This window comes from Sphaerodactylus townsendi, linkage group LG13, assembly GCF_021028975.2.
Source record: "Sphaerodactylus townsendi isolate TG3544 linkage group LG13, MPM_Stown_v2.3, whole genome shotgun sequence".
NCBI lineage: Eukaryota > Metazoa > Chordata > Lepidosauria > Squamata > Sphaerodactylidae > Sphaerodactylus > Sphaerodactylus townsendi.
Window position 1 is genome coordinate 34,419,052 of NC_059437.1, and position 21,312 is coordinate 34,440,363.

At 40.2% G+C, this 21,312-nt stretch overlaps 1 protein-coding gene across 1 annotated transcript in view; it reads right to left on the reverse strand.

Moving 5' to 3' along the window:
- SPECC1L (sperm antigen with calponin homology and coiled-coil domains 1 like) overlaps window positions 1-21,312 on the reverse strand; it is a 48,184-nt gene that overhangs the window by 3,744 nt on the left and 23,128 nt on the right. Inside the window, exons 6-15 of the mRNA XM_048514148.1 lie at window positions 21,153-21,226; window positions 19,977-20,152; window positions 19,156-19,319; window positions 17,668-17,759; window positions 16,703-16,793; window positions 13,814-13,897; window positions 12,944-13,100; window positions 9,570-9,672; window positions 1,321-1,437; window positions 511-570 (exon numbers count right to left, since the gene is read on the reverse strand). Of these exons, the coding sequence (XP_048370105.1) occupies window positions 511-570; window positions 1,321-1,437; window positions 9,570-9,672; window positions 12,944-13,100; window positions 13,814-13,897; window positions 16,703-16,793; window positions 17,668-17,759; window positions 19,156-19,319; window positions 19,977-20,152; window positions 21,153-21,226 (1,118 nt within the window). The remainder of the gene's footprint in view (window positions 1-510; window positions 571-1,320; window positions 1,438-9,569; window positions 9,673-12,943; window positions 13,101-13,813; window positions 13,898-16,702; window positions 16,794-17,667; window positions 17,760-19,155; window positions 19,320-19,976; window positions 20,153-21,152; window positions 21,227-21,312) is intronic.

A 21,312-nucleotide genomic window follows, 5' to 3' on the forward strand; every position in this document is an offset into this window, starting at 1 on the left:
GCCAGAAAAGCAGGATATAAATCCAAACTCTTCTTTTTTTCTTCATAACCACTACACCAAGCTGGCTGTCTCGTGGGTCAAAGCCAGTTCCTTCTTCACATACTATACATCATTATTTGGAACAGCACTATTTTTGACTTTTAAAGGCAGCCTACCATTGTTTTCCCACTGTGTACACACACAAAAAGCTGGCAAAGACTACAACTACTTTTAACATTTTTACAGATTTGCCTCCTCTGAACTCCAAAATATCTGAAGCAGAATGTGCACCCGACTATTGTGATAGGCATAAGTTGTGGTAGTCTTTCAGTATATTTTCAGTATGCTTTGTTTTGCATATTAATAGCATCTGCCCGCAAGAGAGAAACTGAGAATCAGTGAAAGATACTTGCATGTTACACAAAGGGAACCTTCCAGCTTTTACTATGAAGGCACTTCCCATGGTTCTATCCTAGAATTACTTTGTGTAACATTAAATGTACATTTAGAAAGACTGAATTAACAACTTACCAAAGTGGATTTGATGCCAACGCTTTCTGCTGCTTGGAAAGCCAGAGTGAAATTTCTCCTCTGAAAGCACAGTACGTTATCATTACAAAGCTTGACAATTTAACTTTTGGAAAAAAATGCCTTAATGGCTTGACCGAAAAGTATATCACATTTTAAAACAGCAAGTTAATTTACTTTCCCTTAGCATTCTGGGGGATGCACACCCACTCACTGTTTAATGACTTTAAAATATAAAATGTTTTTTCTTAAGAGGAAATGCTTTTAGCACCACTTCAGAAAATCTAGTGAAGAAGCTGCTTTACACATTCCAAAACTACCCCTCAGTGATTTCTACAAGAATTACATTAAAAAATAAAACATATTGATTGGGGGAATTATTGGAGCCAAAGAATCAAGAAGGCATGGAAATATGCAGCATTGGGAGACAGTAGAGGAAGGAAAAAACACAGAGTGGTAGTCAAGCATCTCCATCACGAGACAAGGGAGGAAGGGAAAGCAAGAAAACACATATATTGGAAGTGAGTACAGACAATTCTGCATTAGAATCAAGAATTATGCTCTCTTGGGCCAATGCTCTACTGATTTCATTCACAGAAGAAGCTACATAGTCATGGTGCCATGGTTCACAGACAGAACGTCTGCACAGATTACAGATACTGAGAAAGATCTTTATTGGGGTGGGGGTACAATGAAGTGTTCTTACAAAAGGCACCAACATTATGTGGCAAGAAGCAATTCAGTATATCAAAGTGGCTGGGGAGTTACAGCATCTAGAAGTATTTCAATTACATTAGACATATAGTACAGTACCTTATCCTGACTGTTTAGCTCTTGATAGGGAATGTGAGCTGGGAGGTAAGTATGGAGAACAGCACAGAAAGCCAATCCATCGTTCCAACTGCTGCTAAAGTTTGTGATATCAATATTCTAAGAAGGAGAAAATACACATACATATGATGAACAAAAAAACAACTTCTCAGGCTTCCTTAGTTTATAAGCAAGGCACCCTTTCACCATAGGAGTGCTGAACAAGGCATCTAAAGAGGCAAACTGAACTGCAGAAAAGGACTAAAAGGCACATTATGGGGAAACCCCCCCAGAAAGACTAGAATACATCAGTAAATGACCAGCTTCACCAAAACTCTGTATAGGGCAACCAAGTTTCTCACAGGCTACCGCATTAACTACTGTAAGTCCAAATCAGAGCCTGCGTTTGGAGCATCTAGCATTCAGACTTCTAGATTCAAATGGATTTTGAACTACCGGTAATTTTGTATTTTTATACAAGCTGCCTCGAATATCCTTTAAAAAACTCAAACTGCATTTCCCTCTCATATTGGGCTCTTTATTAAGAGAATCAATCGTAAATATCTGCCCACCTTAATCACTTGGTGCCACACCTCAGAATGTGAAGATTCAAAACATTTGATTTACACTGCAATCCTAGGTAGTGCTACTCCAGCTTAAAGCCCATTAATTTTAACAGGCATCAACTGGAGTAGTACTGCATAGGCTTGCACTGTTAGTATACTGTCCAGTGTGCAAAAAAGTCTTTTTTCTACTCACAACTCAGCTTACAAACTATGAAGGAATATACTTCTTTATAGTAAAGTACCACCTTTTTTACCATAAAGAAGGGGGAAAGGAAGACTTCTTCCTCCTGATGAAATAAGTAAAAAAGTTGATGGAATAAAGGCGTTAGAATTTGAGTTACCAGAAAAAGGGACATTTTCTTATAAAAACAGTAAATCAAAGGGTAACATTCTGCATCATGTACCACAGGTGTTTTAGTGACCTTATGGGAAGATTCAAGAGAGTTTGCTCCCTTAATACCCAAATCCATTTTGTCACACCAATTCCACTGAAGGAAAATCTGAACATTTGTTTAAATGTTTAAAGTCAAAACAATTTCTTAACATGTCAACAGGAAGGACCTTGTCCACTGGTTAACAAAAGTACTACAGCTACTTTATGAGCCCTTTAAATCACATCTCATAGTGGGCATTTTACAAGCTGTTCAGAGGTTTTTTAAAAACATTACAGTGATCTATATGGGTAAAATTAAACAGCTAAAATGCGGGGCAGTTGAAGAGCTATGAAGTGTTCACAAAGAACAGCTGTTAAGGAATAACAAACAGAGGCACTTTTTTTCACTCTGGTGGATTTGTTTTTGTCATAGATGTTTCTGGAAATGCCAAACACTTTGATCCCTACATATGTTTGTGCATCCACCTGCACTGCCTTTGAAATCACCTCACAGTTGTGTGTGTATTGAGACTGACTAGTGTACCAGAAGAGTGTAACACCTTTCCATTATCACTCTTAGGGGCTGTCTGTAATGTGCATAATTAGGAGGGGCACTGCTTCTTATGGATTATAGCCTTCAAAATAGAAAATGCCAATCATTTAATGTCAGCTGCAAACATTAACCCAATCAACACAGCAAGCAGAAGTCAGCTAAAGGAAATGGACTGAGGTAGAGTGCTGAACAGGAAGTTGCTACAACAGCATGGGCTTATGGCAGGAATGCTGACTAACTGCAAACCTGATGTGGTCAATATCAATGTTTGATCAATTTGCTAAGTCACCTGTGACTAAGTGCTCAGGTCTTATCTTCCTCTGAAAGGTGCTCAAACATAAGGACATGAGGTATCTAACGTTTTACTGTGAGACTACAGAGAGGTCAACTAAATATGTTGATAAGTTGTTTTAATTCTCAACTGAGCATTTTGTCAGTAAAGGTGTTCTGGTATATGTAAAAATACCTATGTAGACTAGGAAATGAATATCTGGTAGGCTACCATGTTTCTCTCAGAATGTGAAATCATGACAAATGAGCATCGAACTGACTAGCAATGTGAGTCCCACCCTATGCCATTACTCTGAACTAAGAATAGCATGCAAGACAGACAGAAGTAAGCCACCCGCAACCACAGCACATAGAGCTATTTCAGGAACAATGGAGGCAATAGTTGAGATAAAGTCATTTTACTACAGAAGAGGAAAATGCATTGTTGTATTGGGAAGTGGCAGGATCCTCCAACAATACAGGCACTAGATGGAAGATCATTATTTGATACCACCACATGATTATTCCCTAAGAATTTATTCTGTTATACTGACATATGGGCAATCATATATAAGCAACAGACATTGGTCCCCTTGGGCTAAATTCACCTGGAGAATCAAAGCAATATTTAGACAAAAGTTAAACTATTACACTTCTGGATAGAATCTGAAGCTTTAACTTTTCTTGCATAAAATGTAGCATTACACAAAGAACCTGAAAGAGGCTACAAAGAATACTAAGTGCATAAGAATTAGCTTGATCTATGAATAATGTGACTTCATTACTTGCAGAAGAGGGGCCTGAGGCAGAATAATTGCAAATGGAAAAGTGTTTTAGAAAGTGCTTCCTAACTCGTTAGAAATTTCTTCTGCCTCACACATCCGTGATGGAAGCAAGATTAGGCCTGTTATATTTCATCATCATCAACTAAATTGCTTTAAGAGGAATCCTCTCATTATGAATTCTGATATTTGTTATTAAAATCAAAGTAATTAAGCTCTGAAGTACCAAAGAAACAATATCCTGTGAGAAAAACCTAAACATTGAGAGGATCAGTGTTGAGGAAACTATATCAAAGTAACTGATCCTGAGGAGAAGTCGTGGATTCTTTGCAAGGAAAGCAGTCAGGCTTCTGAGAAATGTCATCCAAGTGGCCCATGATTGATTCTATAGTATAGCTCAATATCCGGGTGCCCAGAAAATTGAGAATATGGATATTGGAAGTGTCTGTACTTGCAGTGGCTATGTGGGTCAATGTTAAGAGTTTGTAGTGTTGTTTACTTTTAACAGAAGCAGTCCATGGCATGCATGCATGCATGCATTCATTCAATTTATAGCCTGCCCTCCCCTGCAGGGCTCAGGGCAGTGAACAACAATTTGATGCTGTTGGTGTTTTACTTGCTTTTATCCTAAAGAAGAGCGTGTCCAATGTTGAATTTGGATGACCTAGTCTTCTGGCTCACTAGTTTCAAACTTAAGGCTATAGGACTGGGTTACTTGATTGCAGAAATTATATACGGTGAAGTCAGGGTAAGCAAACAGGTCATGTTGAAAATTATACAAGTGAAGACTGAGCTACAGTGCTGGATAACTATAAGGCAGATGCCCAAAGAACTAAGCAGCGTCTCAAGGATTGGGTGTGATGCTTGGATAATTTTATGGTGTGGGCAGGACTGTATATCTTGACATGGTAGAGAAGGCACTTCTGCTTGTATGAAATAGTTTAGTTCTGTACTGTAAGTACATCTTAAATGTAATCTGTAGGATAAAGAAACATCCCCACTGAGAAGGGAGGAAAAAAACCTGAAGATGTAGAAAGGTAAAAAAAGATGAAGGAATCCAGGTCACGATTCATTAAGAAAAAATATCTGTGAAGCTTTTACTGCAGTTGTCAAATCACTGAGTGAGAATTTGGCTGCTCTTCCCTTGGGGTGTGTTTGTTAATGCTAACCTCTTTAAAGTGGTCAGAGCTGGCCCCCAAAATCTTTTAGTTTAGCTCTAAAAGGCTCCTAAAAAATTTATCTGCAGGTTGTAGACCCCATAAATATGCCTGTGTAGAGGTCACAAAACAGAATGTTCCTCTTCCTCTGGCTAGTGGCAGAGGGAAGTGTTATCTTTCCCTCATCGCTGCAGTCACAGAGCAACAGAAGTGACGAATCTGTATTTAAATTTTAACCATGTAATTTTAAGAACATTGCTAAAGTTTCATTATGTTACAAACTACCCTAATTTTTCTTCAATGAAGGAACAGGATGGACATTTTTAAAGCTGAGGTAATTGTTAAGAGAATAATGCACGATCCAAGAGGCCTGGTTTAAATTTTATTTCTGCTATGAATCTACTGGTGACAAGCTACTTTCTCAACCTCAGTTCCCCACTTGCTGTACGAGGATAATACTACTAGTCTATGTCACAGGACTACTGTTAAAGATTATAAGATCATGTACGTGATGTGCTTTAAATACTAAAATGCTATATTAATTCTAACTATTAAATAATAACAATTTCTTGTTCCTTTCCCAACACTATAAAACAGGAAAAGTCTTGCTGCTGCTGGCACTATTCAACATTCAGGGAAAAGGGCTTTTACAATGTTATAAATCCTACTAATGAATCACACCACAGGGCACACAGGTCAGCTAGAAGGACATGTGCTTTTTGCCTTGTTTGGATATGATGAATCTAAGATGAGACAGCACCATTCACCAAATTATATACTGAAGGGGAAGGGCAACAAGCAGTCCTGCACTTATACGAGCTTGATGCTCCTTCCCAGAAAGGAAGGATTGATCAGGTGTGCATACAAATGCCCATCGTGCAGCAGAGGCGTATTTCTTAGCAATGATTAACTATGTAAGAAGGCAGTTGTCTTCCGCCTTCTGCTGTTCAGTGAGCCTTACATTTAACATGCCTCCTACTCTCATTATTTGAGCAGTTGGGGAAAAGCCATTAATATTAAACCCTATCCATGCTTACATGCTGGATTTATTTTTGCACCCACTGAAATGAACGGGCTTGCACCAGAGCACCTCCTACTATTTTTACATGTTATCACAGGGCTTCTGTGCATTTGTATTATGTGCTTTTGAAGAAAACCCAGTTCTAACTAATGAACGGTTCTAACTAAAGAAAGGCAGGATGTTTCAAGGTGGACCATGTAGCCACATGCTACATCTACTGACAGAACATTTGCTTCCAGTCACATCACTCCAGCCCAGTACCCCCAAAATGTCTTAGACTGTTAGTTGTTCTACAGTTAGTTTTCTTACCCTCTCCAAATAGAAGCTACCTTTCTTAAGGGTACCCTGGTACTTCATCCATCTAGTACTTTTTCATACCACCTTTCCACCATGAAGCTCTGGGGGGGATACACAAGTCTTCTCCTTTCACACTTTCTCCCCACAACAATTCTGTGAGGCAGGTGTGACTGACCAAGATGGCTACCCAGTGAACTTCACAGACGAATACAGATTTGAACCTGGGTGTCCCTGATCCTAGTCCAACAGTGTACCACACTGGCTTTACTTTAGGACTACAAAGGCATGTTTCCCAGAGACAACATGTTGGCTGAAGCACAGATGACCAGTGGCACTGAAAGTGAGTCCAACTGTGCAAATGAGCTTATCGGAACTAAAGTCAGATGTTAGGAAAGCTCATTCCCATAAAATGACCAGAAATATGGCAGAATCCACCATATCTATTCAGTGAACTGTTGGCAGTAGAGGCAAAACTGAATCTGTGCTCTTTGTCCAGACAAAAAAGACAGTAGTTGTTCCCACTGGTGGCAGGAGTTTTCAATCGCACCTATGCGATGGAAGGCAGCAAAAACAACTTGAAACCAAAATAGAAGATAGATTCATCATGGATGTACCTTCTCTTTAGAGGCAAGACAGACATTGTGATAAGACTTGCTCTTCCCACTGAACTCTGAAGGCAGAGTCACACCTTTCTCAAAACTTTGAGAAAAGAGACCCTATTCAGTGGGAGGTGATCTGAAACTGGAGACAAGGTAGGGAAAAATCCTTCTGGACAAAAAGTATAATGTAATTCTATTCTTGCCCCCAAAATATTATCAAAACATTGAGAGAGGACAAAGGCATTCACATAAAAACACCTGCTCAGCAACACTTTACACTGTTGATTTAAGAAACAGAAAGATAAGGAAGGCAGTAAAGACCCTGGCATTCCTCTGAAGTATGCTAAATGCAGTTCTGTACAGGTGCAGAGCATGGGCACCTGAATAAGTATCACAAAAAGAATACTTAAATAAGCTAATGCTCCCACAAGAAGTGACCACGAAAATATTAGAAAGTTGATACCAGTACTTTGGTAAGAACTTTAAACTCCAGGACAAATTCCCATGAAACACTATGAAAATATACAAGGTTGAGAGGAAACCTAAGGAAAGTGCTTTGGAGAAAAGGATCATTTTACATACTGAACACAACCAAGTAGTACAGATGTTTCTGGTCTGCATTATTACAATCTGCAGGCAAGGAACTTCTGCTTGGATGGTCCTTTACAAAATGAATTGCTCAAAAGTAGAAGTACTGCATATTAGGGAAAAGGCTCAAGTGGAATCTTTGGGTCTAACATACCAGTGCCTTATGTACAAGAAGTTTTGTGTGTCTCCCTCTCCTTATGGCATTACGACTAAGATATTCTACCCAATCCTGAAATCAGCTTATTGGCTCAACAGAAGACACATCACAATGAGATTGGGAATGGAAGAGATAATGCTGAATGTCACATAAGCAGCTCAAGCAGCCAGACATGAAGTTAGTCTGCACTCCCACCCCTTTCTTAGCAGTTAAAAAGCTCTAGGAAGACTGGAAACAAGCAGCCAATCAATATCAGCAAGACAACCAGCTTTTGGTACTGGTTGTTCACACCAAACTCTTGAGTATTTTTCTGTGGCAAATTAAGAAAACTGTCAGATACATGATAAAAAACAGGGAGGTTTCTTTTTTTATGATTTATTCAGAAACATTTAGCATCCTGCTTTTAACAACAAGTGCGGAAGTGAAGGACCTCCACAAACAAGGGCCTATGTTCAGAAATAGAATCATTGAAAAATGCAAAAATGCCAAGGAAACAGGGGAGGGATGCCCTCTGTCTACACAGCTCGAAGTTTCCCATTGTAACTGAAAGAGCAGCCTTCCTACATACCCCCTCCCCATCCTGTTATGTGGTCTTTCAGTTTCCCCCTGTATTGTGAGGCTCAAGCTACTGACAAAGAAAAAAAGAAAAAAAAACCTTCTGGGTGCTTCAAAATTCTAAACTCTTGTAATACAAGTTAGCCAAAACAAATTTAGCTAGATACTTCATAACCTTGCTAGTCTGAAAAACCTTGTGTTTAAATAAATCAGCCTCAGAACAAGAGAATGACAAGCCTGTGTAGTTCTTTCTGGCTCTGTGAACGTTTACTAGAAACGGTATGAAGACACATGAAAAGAATCACATACTTTCTTCTAAGTACGGTGCTGTTGGTACTTGGAGAGCTTTCACTGGAGTAAATCCTATCTTACTATTAAGACTACATAATGGGAATTCCCAGTGTGTAAAAAGGAGATTAGGCATTTAACAATGCAGTCGTATACTGAGTTACACCAGGTCTAAGCCCAGTGAAATGAATGGGCTTAGTTTAGAGCAGGGGTAGGGAACCTGCGGCTCTCCAGATGTTCAGGAACTACAATTCCCATCAGCCTCTGTCAGCATGGCCAATTGGCCATGCTGGTAGGGGCTGATGGGAATTGTAGTTCCTGAACATCTGGAGAGCCGCAGGTTCCCTACCCCTGGTTTAGAGTAACTCTCCTTAGGATTGCACTTTTAGTCTCCTTTAATATGGGATGTTAGAAGATGCATTTATGTTATTGCAGAGTAACTGAGTAACTATTAATAACCGCAACAATTTGTTTTCCTGCAAGTACAATATACAGCCAGTTCCCTCACAATATATGCAGTGAACTGGGGATCAGCTGCACTAGTGCTCCTAACGGTTTCTGGAAGATGCTCCAATACTGGCAGTCCTTCCCTTCCTCCTCTTTATTCCCCTCCCCTCCCCTTTCCTCCCCTCCCATTCCCCTCCCCCCATTCCATTCTGCTCCCTGCTGGCCTCCTTCCCTTCTTTGCCACCTCCCTTTATCCCTTTTCCTCCTCCTCCTCTCTTTGTATCTCCCTCTTTTCCTCCCCTCTTGAATAGGCTGAAAATAGGCGAATGAGCTACACTGATGTAGCTGGATTATGAAATGAGGCAAGGAATGAGGTATGGAAAATAAGAAAAGGAATGTTGAGGCACCAAGCTTTTGTAATTTTATACTTTGATACATTGACAAAGAGGAGTATTTTAACTATTTTCTTGTGTTATGTTAATCTATATTGCATACTGAACTGTGTATGTTATACTATGTTGGGAGCTGTCCTGGGGCTGGCCTCAGCTGGGGAAGGGAGAAGTAAAAATTGTAATAAAGTAAAGCCAAGCCACAGTTACCTGATAGCCTTCTGTCTTCTTCTGACACCACTTCAATAAAGCATTTCTCTTGGAACCTCCGTATTCTCTTGCCAAAGCAGATAACGGGTCTTTCCTTTCTTCTCTAGAAAAAAAAGTGTACTGCTCACAATGCATCACTTTCTTAATGACATGCTGTTAAAAAAAGTTAAAACAGGTTTGCCATTTCCAATTTATATTGTGCTGGGCCAAACTAAGTAATATATGGTAACCCTGTAGACTATGCAATACTTCATAAGCATTCTTGCTTCTTCCTCAGGGCCTATTCCTAGTAAGCAATCTGCTGCCACTGACCTGGACGTTGCCATGTCCCAAGTACACAGAAAAAAGGATAATTTCCTGTGTGTATTTCACAGGGATACATGAACGTGGGAAGGGAATGCTTTAAAATAGATATAAATGAATCTGTAGGAGGAACGATGCATGTCACCCTCTTACAACCATGGTTAGAAACAGTGCGGCACATCCTAAACCAAACATTAAGCTATACAGAACAGCTTTACTTTGAATTTAGAAAATAAACTGATAGTATCTACTGACAGTTTATTGCTGATTAGGAAATGTCACCTTGGAAGAAAAGCAAGCTGCAGTATTAACTACTGACAAGCTACCTTCCTCAAACCGATTAGACTGGAAATACATGTTATGGGAGACTTCTAGCTACTGTTGAAATCAGGAACCCCATTGTTGTTTCCCTCCTGCCCTTGATAATGGGTAGAAAAGAATGCAGTATCACTTTCCAAGTTTTTCTGCTCCACTTCAACCAGCAAACTTGTGTAATATACGCAAGGAGAATGAGACTGGGTCAGTGACGCAGTGCCAAGAGGAGGGTGAGCGATGCACCAGCTGCATGCTGGTGCAGGGGCATGGCGGGGGCGTGGCAGGGGTGTTCCCAGGCAGGGGCGTAGGGCGAATGCATGCCCCTGGCACAGCTCCCCCTCGCTCCGGCCATGGACTGGGTACAGCTTCCTAATGCGTATGAAGCAAAACTTGTACCAGCAATACAAATACTCTGTACTTGATTGCCTATACATGCAGGAATACTTCAAAGAGCACCTTTCATCCTCTACTAGACTTGCACTTTAAAAAAAATATTTGCATACTGAAGAATTTCATTTGAAACAAACTAAAAGTTTGAATTTTACAACATGACATTACCCATGTCTCACTATGACTTCAAATAAATTCTACACCCATCACTGATATATACTGAAACCTTATTCCGCTGCAGACGCTAGAGCAGGGGTAGGGAACCTGCGGCTCTCCAGATGTTCAGGAACTACAATTCCCATCAGCCTCTGTCAGCATGGCCAATTGGCCATGCTGGTAGGGGCTGATGGGAACTGTAGTTCCTGAACATCTGGAGAGCCGCAGGTTCCCTACCCCTGCGCTAGAGTGACATTTTAAAAAGACCTGGTAGTTTTCACTATTTTGTACTCATGTGTATGTTATGTCACTACATTTTCTTTATGCTTAAGATCAGTGTTGCTTTCTTTGTCTGAAAGAGATTTAAATTGGAGCTTTACATCCAAACTAGGCAGCAGATTCAGCAAACATACAAAGATAAGGAACACAGTAGATGAACAGAGAATGTTCAGGGACTTTGAATAATTTTTCTTTTTAAAAGCTAAACATGCATAACATTCTGAGAGAACAGTACAGTTTGTTTCTAAATTCCTGCAAGGAACGCAGTTTATGTCAAGTTCTTTGTTTTGAAAATAGTGTTGGAGGAAACAAATGAATTTAACTGTGTGGACACAATGAGAAGTGGCTTACAACAAATATTAATCTTATAAATGGGTTTGTTAGGTCACCTACATTCCAAATCAAAAACTGATTAACAGTTTCAAGCTTGCATTATAGGCCTTCGTTCACTTCCATCCCCCAGGATATTTTAACAATGAACACAGGAAGAATGAAGATATGTCAGGGAGTTTTAAAAATATTTCTGTAAACTTTCAATCTACAGAAAATTTACCAGTCCACTGTACACCTTCCGAAATAAATAGGTATTTACTTAATTAAAATCATAGTTTGTATTCAAGTGAAAAATACTGGGAGCATATAAACACCTGTGCTTGTGTATCCAGACACAGCTTCTCTATACTTAGACAAATTTCAGAGCTGGTGCTTGCGGAACCTCATGCTGCATACCAAGACTGGTCTCTCAAAAGGAAACAGATACTGTGACTAAACCCTGGTCAAAAAGCAGCAGCCAGGAGAGGAGCAGCACTGGCGATGGCCCAGGTTGGGCTGCACTCCAGAGTTGCTGTCTTTCATGAAGCTGCAGAAGTGCCAAGGGACAATGGGGCCCAACAGGGAAGGTGGCTGAGAATAGAGAAGGTAAGTCAACCAAATACAGCGATTATGGGGTCTTGAGCACAAAGCAACCTACTGAGAAGCACAGCAGCAGCCAGACACTGAGACATACACACCAAGGTAGATTGAGCAGAATTGATCGTTGGTCTCATATCCCCAAAGAGAAGAACTTGAGGGGTTCAAATACCACAAGCCTGGCCCAGAAGAACTGATCTGCTGCTGCCACCAAGACACCATACAATTCAGTTTTAAAGGCCAGTGGTGGTTGTACTGTTATTTCTGAATCAGGAGCGATTCGAACTGCAAGGTTAATAGCTTGAGTACCTGCTCTGCAAGAAGAAGTCCCAAGCAATAGCTGGCATGGGCCCCTCTGCTCTGAAACATTATCCGTCCAGCTGGGACTGAACCTGGGAGCATGTACAGTTGAGTGGGATGTAAGCATGCAGTTGGCAGGTTGATGATGGATGACAAAGAACTCCTTCCCCACCCCCCTTCCAAATCTGGGTGAACAACAGGTGATTATTAAAGCTCATGATGGAATTGTGCACCCTGAGGAACCATCCACTGGTGTTGCCAAGTCTACCACGGTCAAGCCATTCATACCAAGAAAAAACCTCACCCGGCTTCTATCTCGCAATGCTTGGGAGATCTCTGCATGTACCCAGTAATGGAGAGACCCACCAATGTATGGATGTGCTTAACTATCCTCTGTGCAATACTTTCTTGCTGTTTCGTTGTGGGAGTGTTTCATTGTATTGTCCATATCACTGTATTGTCCATATTATTTATCGCCCTTCACCTGTTTCGTTATTAAAATATATATACAATCTATTAATTTTGCATTATGAGATAAATAATTTTCATGGGATGATCACCTACTGGGTATCCAGCAAAGTTTAAGCAATGGCTTTTTTCTAGTTACCTTTTATCTATCAAAAAAGGTCTACAAATGGTAAAAGAACCTCTCCATGGACAATTCTGCAAGATATTCTTAGTGGAAGCGCAATTGAGGCTTTGCAGTAACTAGTTATATGTACCTTATTCTATTACGTGTTGTAGGGGTGACAGATGCTGTAGGGGAAGACGAGAGTGAAAGTTGTGGTGAAGTGGTCCCAATGGCCATGAGAGAGGCTGGAGTTGCTCCATCAGGAGCAGTAATGTCTCTCTTGATTTCTTCACTGCTCCGCCGAGACACTGAAATGGAGGGGAAAAAATGTTTTGGAAACCATCTCTCTGTAAATCCAAAGAGCTAACAATATAGCCCGCAGAAAGGATGTTCACATTTTGCTCTCTATGCTGAAACAGAGTTGCCATTTGTCCAGGCTGACAGCAAACCCATATAGCCCAACATCAAGTGGTATTACATTTACCAAATGAATAAAAATGAATTTCTAGGGGTGGGTGGGTTTGCATTTAAATGCTTTTACCTCCATATTTTCAGAAGTATAAATTCTGCTGCCCAGGAGGAGGCTAGACTTTTTGAATAATTTTATTAAGAACTTTTGAAAGAGAACAATTAAAAGTATACACAGAAACAAAACAACGTAGGAGACTAGATTTGTAAATACTGCTGTCGCTACAGAATGTTTAGTGCAGCGATGTAGATTTTAATTAGTGCAGGAAATTGTTTCAGGAAGATATGTCTTTGAAGTTACAGAAAATAATCTCCTCCTGTACTATGACCATTATATTCACAGCCAAGTCCCTAGAGAGCTCCACCCCACTCTGCCAGACATTGCAGTGTCACAAAATACAAATATATGCTGTCTTTAAAAATGCAATTCCTTTTTATATCTTATATAGCATGTGAAGAGCATGACAGTGCTCCAAAGGAAAAAATGGACTGCAAAAATAGGATGAGGCAGATAATAATGCTGCCCATCAATGCTGAAAATTCATAATATTACCAGAAATACATTTGGCACTTTCCATGGCAGGCACTCTTGGCAAAGAAGCTGGTCTGCTGGTGGAAGAAGTTCTCAGCAGATGATCTGTACAAAAAGCAAAGTAGGGCATTTCATATAAAAGTTTCCTCAAGCCTGATACATACACAGGTAAGAACGAGCTCAAAGGATGGACTGCACCACTCCTGACCAAAGGTTAAGAATACAACTTTAAACTGCCTTTAAATAAGAAACTAGCACACAAGGGAAATAAGTTGTAGTAACTCAGTCCTCTCTTTGCTATACTAGTGTTCTAGCTGCAAGAAGGGCTTAAAAAGAAAACAGAAAACAGGCAAGTGTTAAAATATATGCTCTAAATAGTACAATAAATTCTATGATCTTATTCCACCCCATCTTTACTTAGAAGTAGAAAACATTTCATTAGCTTACAATGGTTTACCTATTTAACTTGTTGCCAGCCTGAAGGACTTTAGTATAGGTTGGCTTCGATCCTAAGTGGCATTTCACTTGTGGTAGGCATTTCCACATATGGGAGGGAAAGGTGCCTTTTGCCAATGCACCTTCCCCACTACAGTCCCCCAGTTTAACCCCAATGATGTTCCTTGCGGGTCCACTAGATGGATAAAGAAGGCTGGGGAGGTATGGAAATCGTTGCTCATGAGGCGCAACTTTGTTTAAGCTAAATAGGATCACATCATTTAGGATCAGACATTGATCAGTGTACATACAAATTGCCTGTTTATGGTGCAAAACTTTTTTCTCTGAAGAGACCACTGCTAGCAACACATGAAACAAGTCCAAAGTACAACACTGCAAGTTTCATATTTATATATGAATATAACTCTCTATATACCAAACAGTCCCATTGCTACTCACAAAGAAAGCCCAACACAAAAAGACTGATGTAAAGCCAAAAAGAATTTATAATGTAGGTGCGTAACTGACATTGTTCTGGGCAGAAAGTCAAGCTTAGGGCTTGATCATATTAAAACTGTTCCTGAGAAACATCTATTTTAAGGCCCTCAAACAGACATAAATCACAGAACTACACCCAACTCAAGAGCCATTCATTCTTAAAGGATGGGCACTTCACAAGGAAAATTTACAAGAAAAACTAGCTTTACAAGTGCTAGAAAAAGGAAATGGAGAAACAAACATCAGATATAAAATGCACTTTACTGCCATAGTTTTTTTTTTTAATTCTGTCTTTTTTGGGGGTGGGGGGGTTAAAAATTGTGAAAATGCTGCAGCAACTGGCTAGTATTCCATATTCATGCCATAGGTAGGGCCATGGCTCAATAGCAGGATATCTTCTTGGAATGCAGAACATCCCACGTTTAGTAGCATCTTCAGTTACGGATCAAGTAATAGGTGATATGAAACACCTTCACCTGAAATCCTGGAGAGCTTCTACCAGTCTGAATAAACAATGACTTTGATGGACCAAGGGTTGGATTCAGTATTAGGCAGTTTCATGTGTTTATGGAAATCAGACTGAGTTCACAGCTGAATGATGGGCTTAGCCTAGCTGGGCCCAGAGTTCAACACTGCATCTGCCTCTGAAGTCCACGTGGGACTCAGAGGCAGCAAGCTGAGTGGGTTCAGTTCTGTGCTGCCTGCTGCCTCTGAGAGATAGAGTCCAGAGGCAGGTGTATTTCTCAGGTTTAATAGCCCAAACATTTTCAGAAAACCTGATCTATACTATCGGCTTTTTTTAGGTTTTTCAAAAATGTCTGGGTCTGATAAATCCAAAGCCAAAAAATACTGATAATTTCTTTTTGCCCACTCCTAATTGAATTGGGCATTGGATGCAAAAACCCCAATACTATGAAGGGACTTTCAAAAGCAGTTTGGCACTGAGGTGATTGATTCTTCCAAGAAAATGTCAATCAGAACTTCCTCTGGAGGAACAGAAACCTTTGAGTGCTCCTTAAGTAGTTCTTTGGTTCCCAGCCATAATTTTCAGGTTTCATTCAAATTCAAAGAACAAGAGTTGGTAGACTTTGTATATTACCTATTCATCATCATCTACTGACTGTGTAGAGTGCTGTCAAAGTCACAGCTGACCACTAAGCAACACAACCACAACTCCCTGACCTACATCAACTCTAGGTACCCATTATAATGCATCTTCATCATAAAGACATGCCTAACTATTTTCCTTTCCTTGGTCTCCATTCAAAACTTCACTGCCCTCTTCAAATCTTCTTCATGGCACTCACATTGCTCCATTTCCTTCTCCAGTTACTGTACAATACTGCTCACTCTATCCTGCCATTGCAACTTTTTTTCCTGCTCTATCTTCCTACAATCTGATTTGTCTGCTCCCTCAGCCGCCAGTGCTGTTTTCCTGAAACTCATAGATCTGACTCCAAAATTCAAAATTTATTCTCTCATCAAGCTCCTTTATATGAAGTATAAATGTTATTTTTTCATCAGCATAGGTTGACCAAAGATGATTATGTCCCTTAGACACAACACAAGACATGACATGACATCATAGTATTAGATCAAGAATTTCAACAAATACAATGCACTATTTATATCACTGAGGCCCCTTCCACACATGCAGAATAATGCACTTTCAATCCACTTTCAGCGCACTTTGCATCTGGATTTTACTGTGTGGAATAGCAAAATCCACTTGCAAATAACTGTGAAAGTGGATTGAAAGTGCATTATTCTGCATGTGGGGAAGAGACCTGAATTACAGTATCTTACATAACTTTGTGACCACTTAATAGTAATATATTGAGACTGATGAGGCAAAGAGCAACCTTTAATTACAGTCCCTTCTTGAACCCATTAAAATTCCTTATACATCTACTATATAATAATGAAATACTTTGAGAGACTGGAGGGGCACTAGTAGAATAAAGGAAACACACTGACCTTGGACAGGGATTTCTGCATAACTTGGTCTTTTGTCGGACAGAGTCGTGAGTGGTTTAGAAGTAGATATTGGTCCACTTATGGAATGTCTCTGGAAAAAAATAGATAAATGGCAAAAAACAGTTTACATATTGAATGTTAGGATCCATTTATAGTTTTCATCCCATTCTTCCCCTTAGAGTCACAGGAGAGCAACATGCTCTTATCTGGCTTTTACAAGAATTGTTAAGACTTCATGACATTTCTATGGAGGTCCAACCAAATACATGATGAAAGCCAACAAAATGCATAGCAATAAATACTGGGTGGGCATTTTAATTAGTTTTTAGATGCATTGTTACAATAATTAATGACAATCACAGTTGTGACGTTTGAACTGATGATGCAACTATGGAAGCTAAAGAACATAAATGTGGTATAAGCATCAGACAGGCCAGTGAAAATACATTGGTAGGGAGCAGAACTTGGATCACTGAGACATGGATTCATATTCTTATTCAGACAAGCAGCTTACTGGGTTCACCTCAAGTCAGTCACTTTTACTGCCTAAACTAACTCACAACATCATTAATGAAGAAGAAGAGTTTGGATTTATATCCCCCCTTTCTCTCCTGCAGGAGACTCAAAGGGGCTTACAATCTCCTTGCCCTTCCCCCCTCACAACAAACACCCTGTCAGGTAGGTGGGGCTGAGAGAGCTCCGAGAAACTGTGACTAGCCCAAGGTCACCCAGCTGGCGTGTGTGGGAGTGTACAGGCTAATCTGAATTCCCCAGATAAGCCTCCACAGCTCAGGCGGCCAAGCTGGGAATCAAACTCGGTTCCTCCAGAATAGATACATGAGCTCTTAACCTCCTACGCCACTGCTGCTCCTTTCCTCTGTAAACATTTTGTGTCTTGTGTTTGTATTTAATATGCTAACCTTCAGAATTCCTTTAAGCTATGCTCTCACCCCACCCCTACCTACCTGCATTGGAGATACTGCAGCTGCAGGAGGTGTTTTCAGAGGGCTTGGGCTCAAAGGAGTACGAGGAATTGCAGTTGCAGCCGGACTAGGAACTACCACAACAAAGTTAAAAGATGCATGTTTATATCATAAAATTAATGAAAAATCTCTTCTCATCTGAAATACACACATAGTGCAAATATTCGTTCACTGCGTTCAAAACCTAGGATTCAGAGGTTATCTTCATGTGAGGCCAATCCAGGACCAACTGATATGACAAGAAACTGACACATCTCCAACTTTAAGCAACCCACCTGACTAACCTACACAGGTGTTTTCATAAAAACTAAAATGTGCCCCTTTGGTGGAAAATGCTTTTAAAATAGTATTTGAGCTAGGAATAGGAAAAAAAATTGATCGTATTTTAGGCGTTTGGGCTTGTTAAACCAGAAAAAAATTTAAAACATGAAAAAAGTCAATACTACGTAAATGTTTGGGCTATTAAACCCAAACCCGAAATATATGCCTACCTCCAGATTCCATGTGAGTCTGAGAGGCTGCAGGCAGCGTGGTTCCAGTTCTGTGCTGCCTGCGGTCTCCAGACTCACATGGAGTCTGAAGCAGGAGCAGAGGTGAATGCTGGGCCAGATAGGCAAAGCCCATTGTTCAACTGCATGCTCGGCCTACGTGGGTCCCACATTAAACTGCAGGCTCCACCTCCAAAGTTGCAGGTAAAAGAGTTACAGAGGAAAAGAGTTTTTTTCCTTTTCTTTTTTAAGGCAGCCAGGCCAAATGGGGCTAAATCGCCCCCCAAGCATTTTTGTGGATCAAAATTTTCAGGTTGCTTTTATTGCTGTCTTTTTTCAGGTAATGTCCCCACCCCAAATACAGAGAAAGAATGTTTGGGGTTTTTTTTCCTGGTTCAGTTTTATCAAACGCCCAGCCACAATTCAAACCCCGGAACAGGATTTACATTAGTATTCTGTTAAAAGTGAGGGGCAAAATACGCATTCCCATGGAATACAGATACATAAATTAATACTATACAAACAAGGATCTTAAGCAACTCTACAGAAGACAAAAAAGTTGAAGTTTTTGTTTCCTCGGGCAAGGTTTTTGGAGAAGAGCGATAGAAACACTGAAAACAGACAAGACTCAGAACATCTGAATGGGCACGTCTATGGGCTTCCCAAATTCCAACAAATATTTATTTTAGAAATCTTACTGCTTAGTGTCATCCTAAGCAGAGTTATGCTAAGTTACAGAGTTATATTTAATGCTAATATAAGTTACACTTAAGACCACTGACTTCAATCAATCATCTTTACTTAGTTCAAATAAGTTATCTTTGCTCAGTGCTCTCCTATGCAAAATTACTGCAGTCTAAGCCTTTCATTTCAATGGACTTTTGAGTAGAAGAATTCGGCAAAAGATTGTGTTGTAAGTAACAATACGCTGAGGTTATCAAATAGTGACACAATTCACAGCTACAATTTAACAAAACATTACCTTGTGAGGCACTATCAAAGGATTTGATGAGAGTTTTTACAGTGGGCGTTGGCTCTGAAGAAGTGGATGACCTGCGACTTAACCCCATCCCTTGCCTCAGAGCTGCCAAGTCCCTTTCAACAGCATTCATGTAGTTGTAAACACGACCACGCTCTTCCTCCTGCCTGAAAATGAGAGTAAGACCACGTTTAACTTTTTAGAAAATGCTTCTTATAGGCTGAGGCAAATAGAATCTTGAGTTTGTGTCAAAAGAGAAAACACACACTCTCTCTCACACACACAAACTCAAATTCAGTGGCTGGAGCTTCTGCAGTGAGTAAACCCAAAACTGATGAGACGTGCTGCAGCATTTCTTCATCTACTCCAAAAAAACCAGCCTAATGCAGCTACTTAGCATGTCTCCTCCCACCAAGCATCCCTAAAGCTGTTAGAGAGAAAGCAGTTTTAAAGAGGAACCTATATCCAACTCAGCTGAGCTGCACTGTGAAACTATACTGGATCCTGTCCAGCCTGCTTTAAAATTCCTTTGGAATGAGTGTGAATGTGCATGCACTAGGATGTGTGCATGATTTTTAAATTATTTATCAATTTATCAAAACATTTATATCCTGCCTTTCTCCCTGGTTCAAGGTGACTATTCAAATGTTCACAGGTGTGTCTCTTGTTCCAAATCTTCTTCTACAAGGGCAGAATATGAGGGCAGAACTCTGTTGTTTTTTATTTTATATTATATTGGTGCATGACAACTTGTGTTTTCTTTACTTTTGAAACTTCAGAAATCAGAAATATTATCGGTGATAAGATAAACTTCATTAACATACTTGCGTGATTTTATTTCTTCCAACTCTTTTGTTAGCTTCTCATTCTTCTCCTGAGCTTCATGGAGCCTGCGCTTTAAGTCCCCAATTTCTTCCTGAGCCTCAGATTTTATATCATTTGCTATGACCACAGCAGTCTGTAGATCAGCTTGGAACTGCCGCCATTCTGCAGACTCCTCCTGAAAAAAGAGAATGTAAACATAAATTAAAAAAATTAGCAGCAACGAGATATTTCCGTTTCTCCGAAAAGAAGACAGTGTCTTATATTAATTTTTGCTCCCAAAGATGTGCTATGTCTTATTTTCAAGGAATGTCTTATTTTTCTGCTTCACAGCTGCATGCTCTGGTTGACAGGCATGCTTCCAAACAGAAACTTTGCTACGTCTAACTTTTGGGGGATGCTTTATATTTAGCACTTCAGCAAAACCTCTACTACGACTTATTTTCAGGGGATGTCTTATTTTCGGGGAAACAGGGTTTATTTCCAAAAGTACTTACATACCTCACCCCATGATTATACTACTGGTACAGAATGTCACCTTAACAATTACCAAGACAGCCATATTTACTATATCCCTTTTATACCACCCCAAACATAGCACAATAATGTAAGATATCATTACCCCACCACCACAGCACCCATCTGTCCGGAGTTAAAGGAGGGCTTCTCTTTTTGCCTGCTGGCTTTCTCCTCAGAAGGAGGCACAGCATCTCAGATGATACAGTGAGATTATGAAGGCACCCCACCCACTATGGCCAACTTGCTCTTTTCTTGAGTGGATATCAAGACAATGGTGGTGGTTGTAATCTCTTTTCTCTCTGGCCAGCATATGCTCTTCCCTGCAGCTGGGATGAGAGTACAGAGGCTGCTGGAGTGAGGTGCTGCTGGAGATGATGGACCCTTTACTTCCATCTCTGGAATGAGGATTGTGGCTCAAAAACACTTGTCAGTTATTTATCATCCATTGGCAGTTTCAGGATGGGAACCACCTGCCAGCCACAAGTCCTACAGGGCAATAACATCACTTAATTCCTTGGAGCATGATGCACATGCCAAATTGGGAAACAATGTCTACAAAGCGCCATGTCAGGCAGCCACACGGGGCTGCTCAGGTACTCATTTATACTACGTATTATTATAGCTCCACCCAACAAAGCACATGAAACTGTGTTACCCACCCTGAGTCGCCTGTGCAGAGTTTTGATCTCTCTTTCCATGTCATGCTTTTGATCTTGAAGCTTTTTTACAGTATCTGGAAAAACAAAACAAAGCCATTTGTATATGTCTCCATAGACATTTAAATATAGAAATAATAACTGGAATAGAAGTGCTAACAGA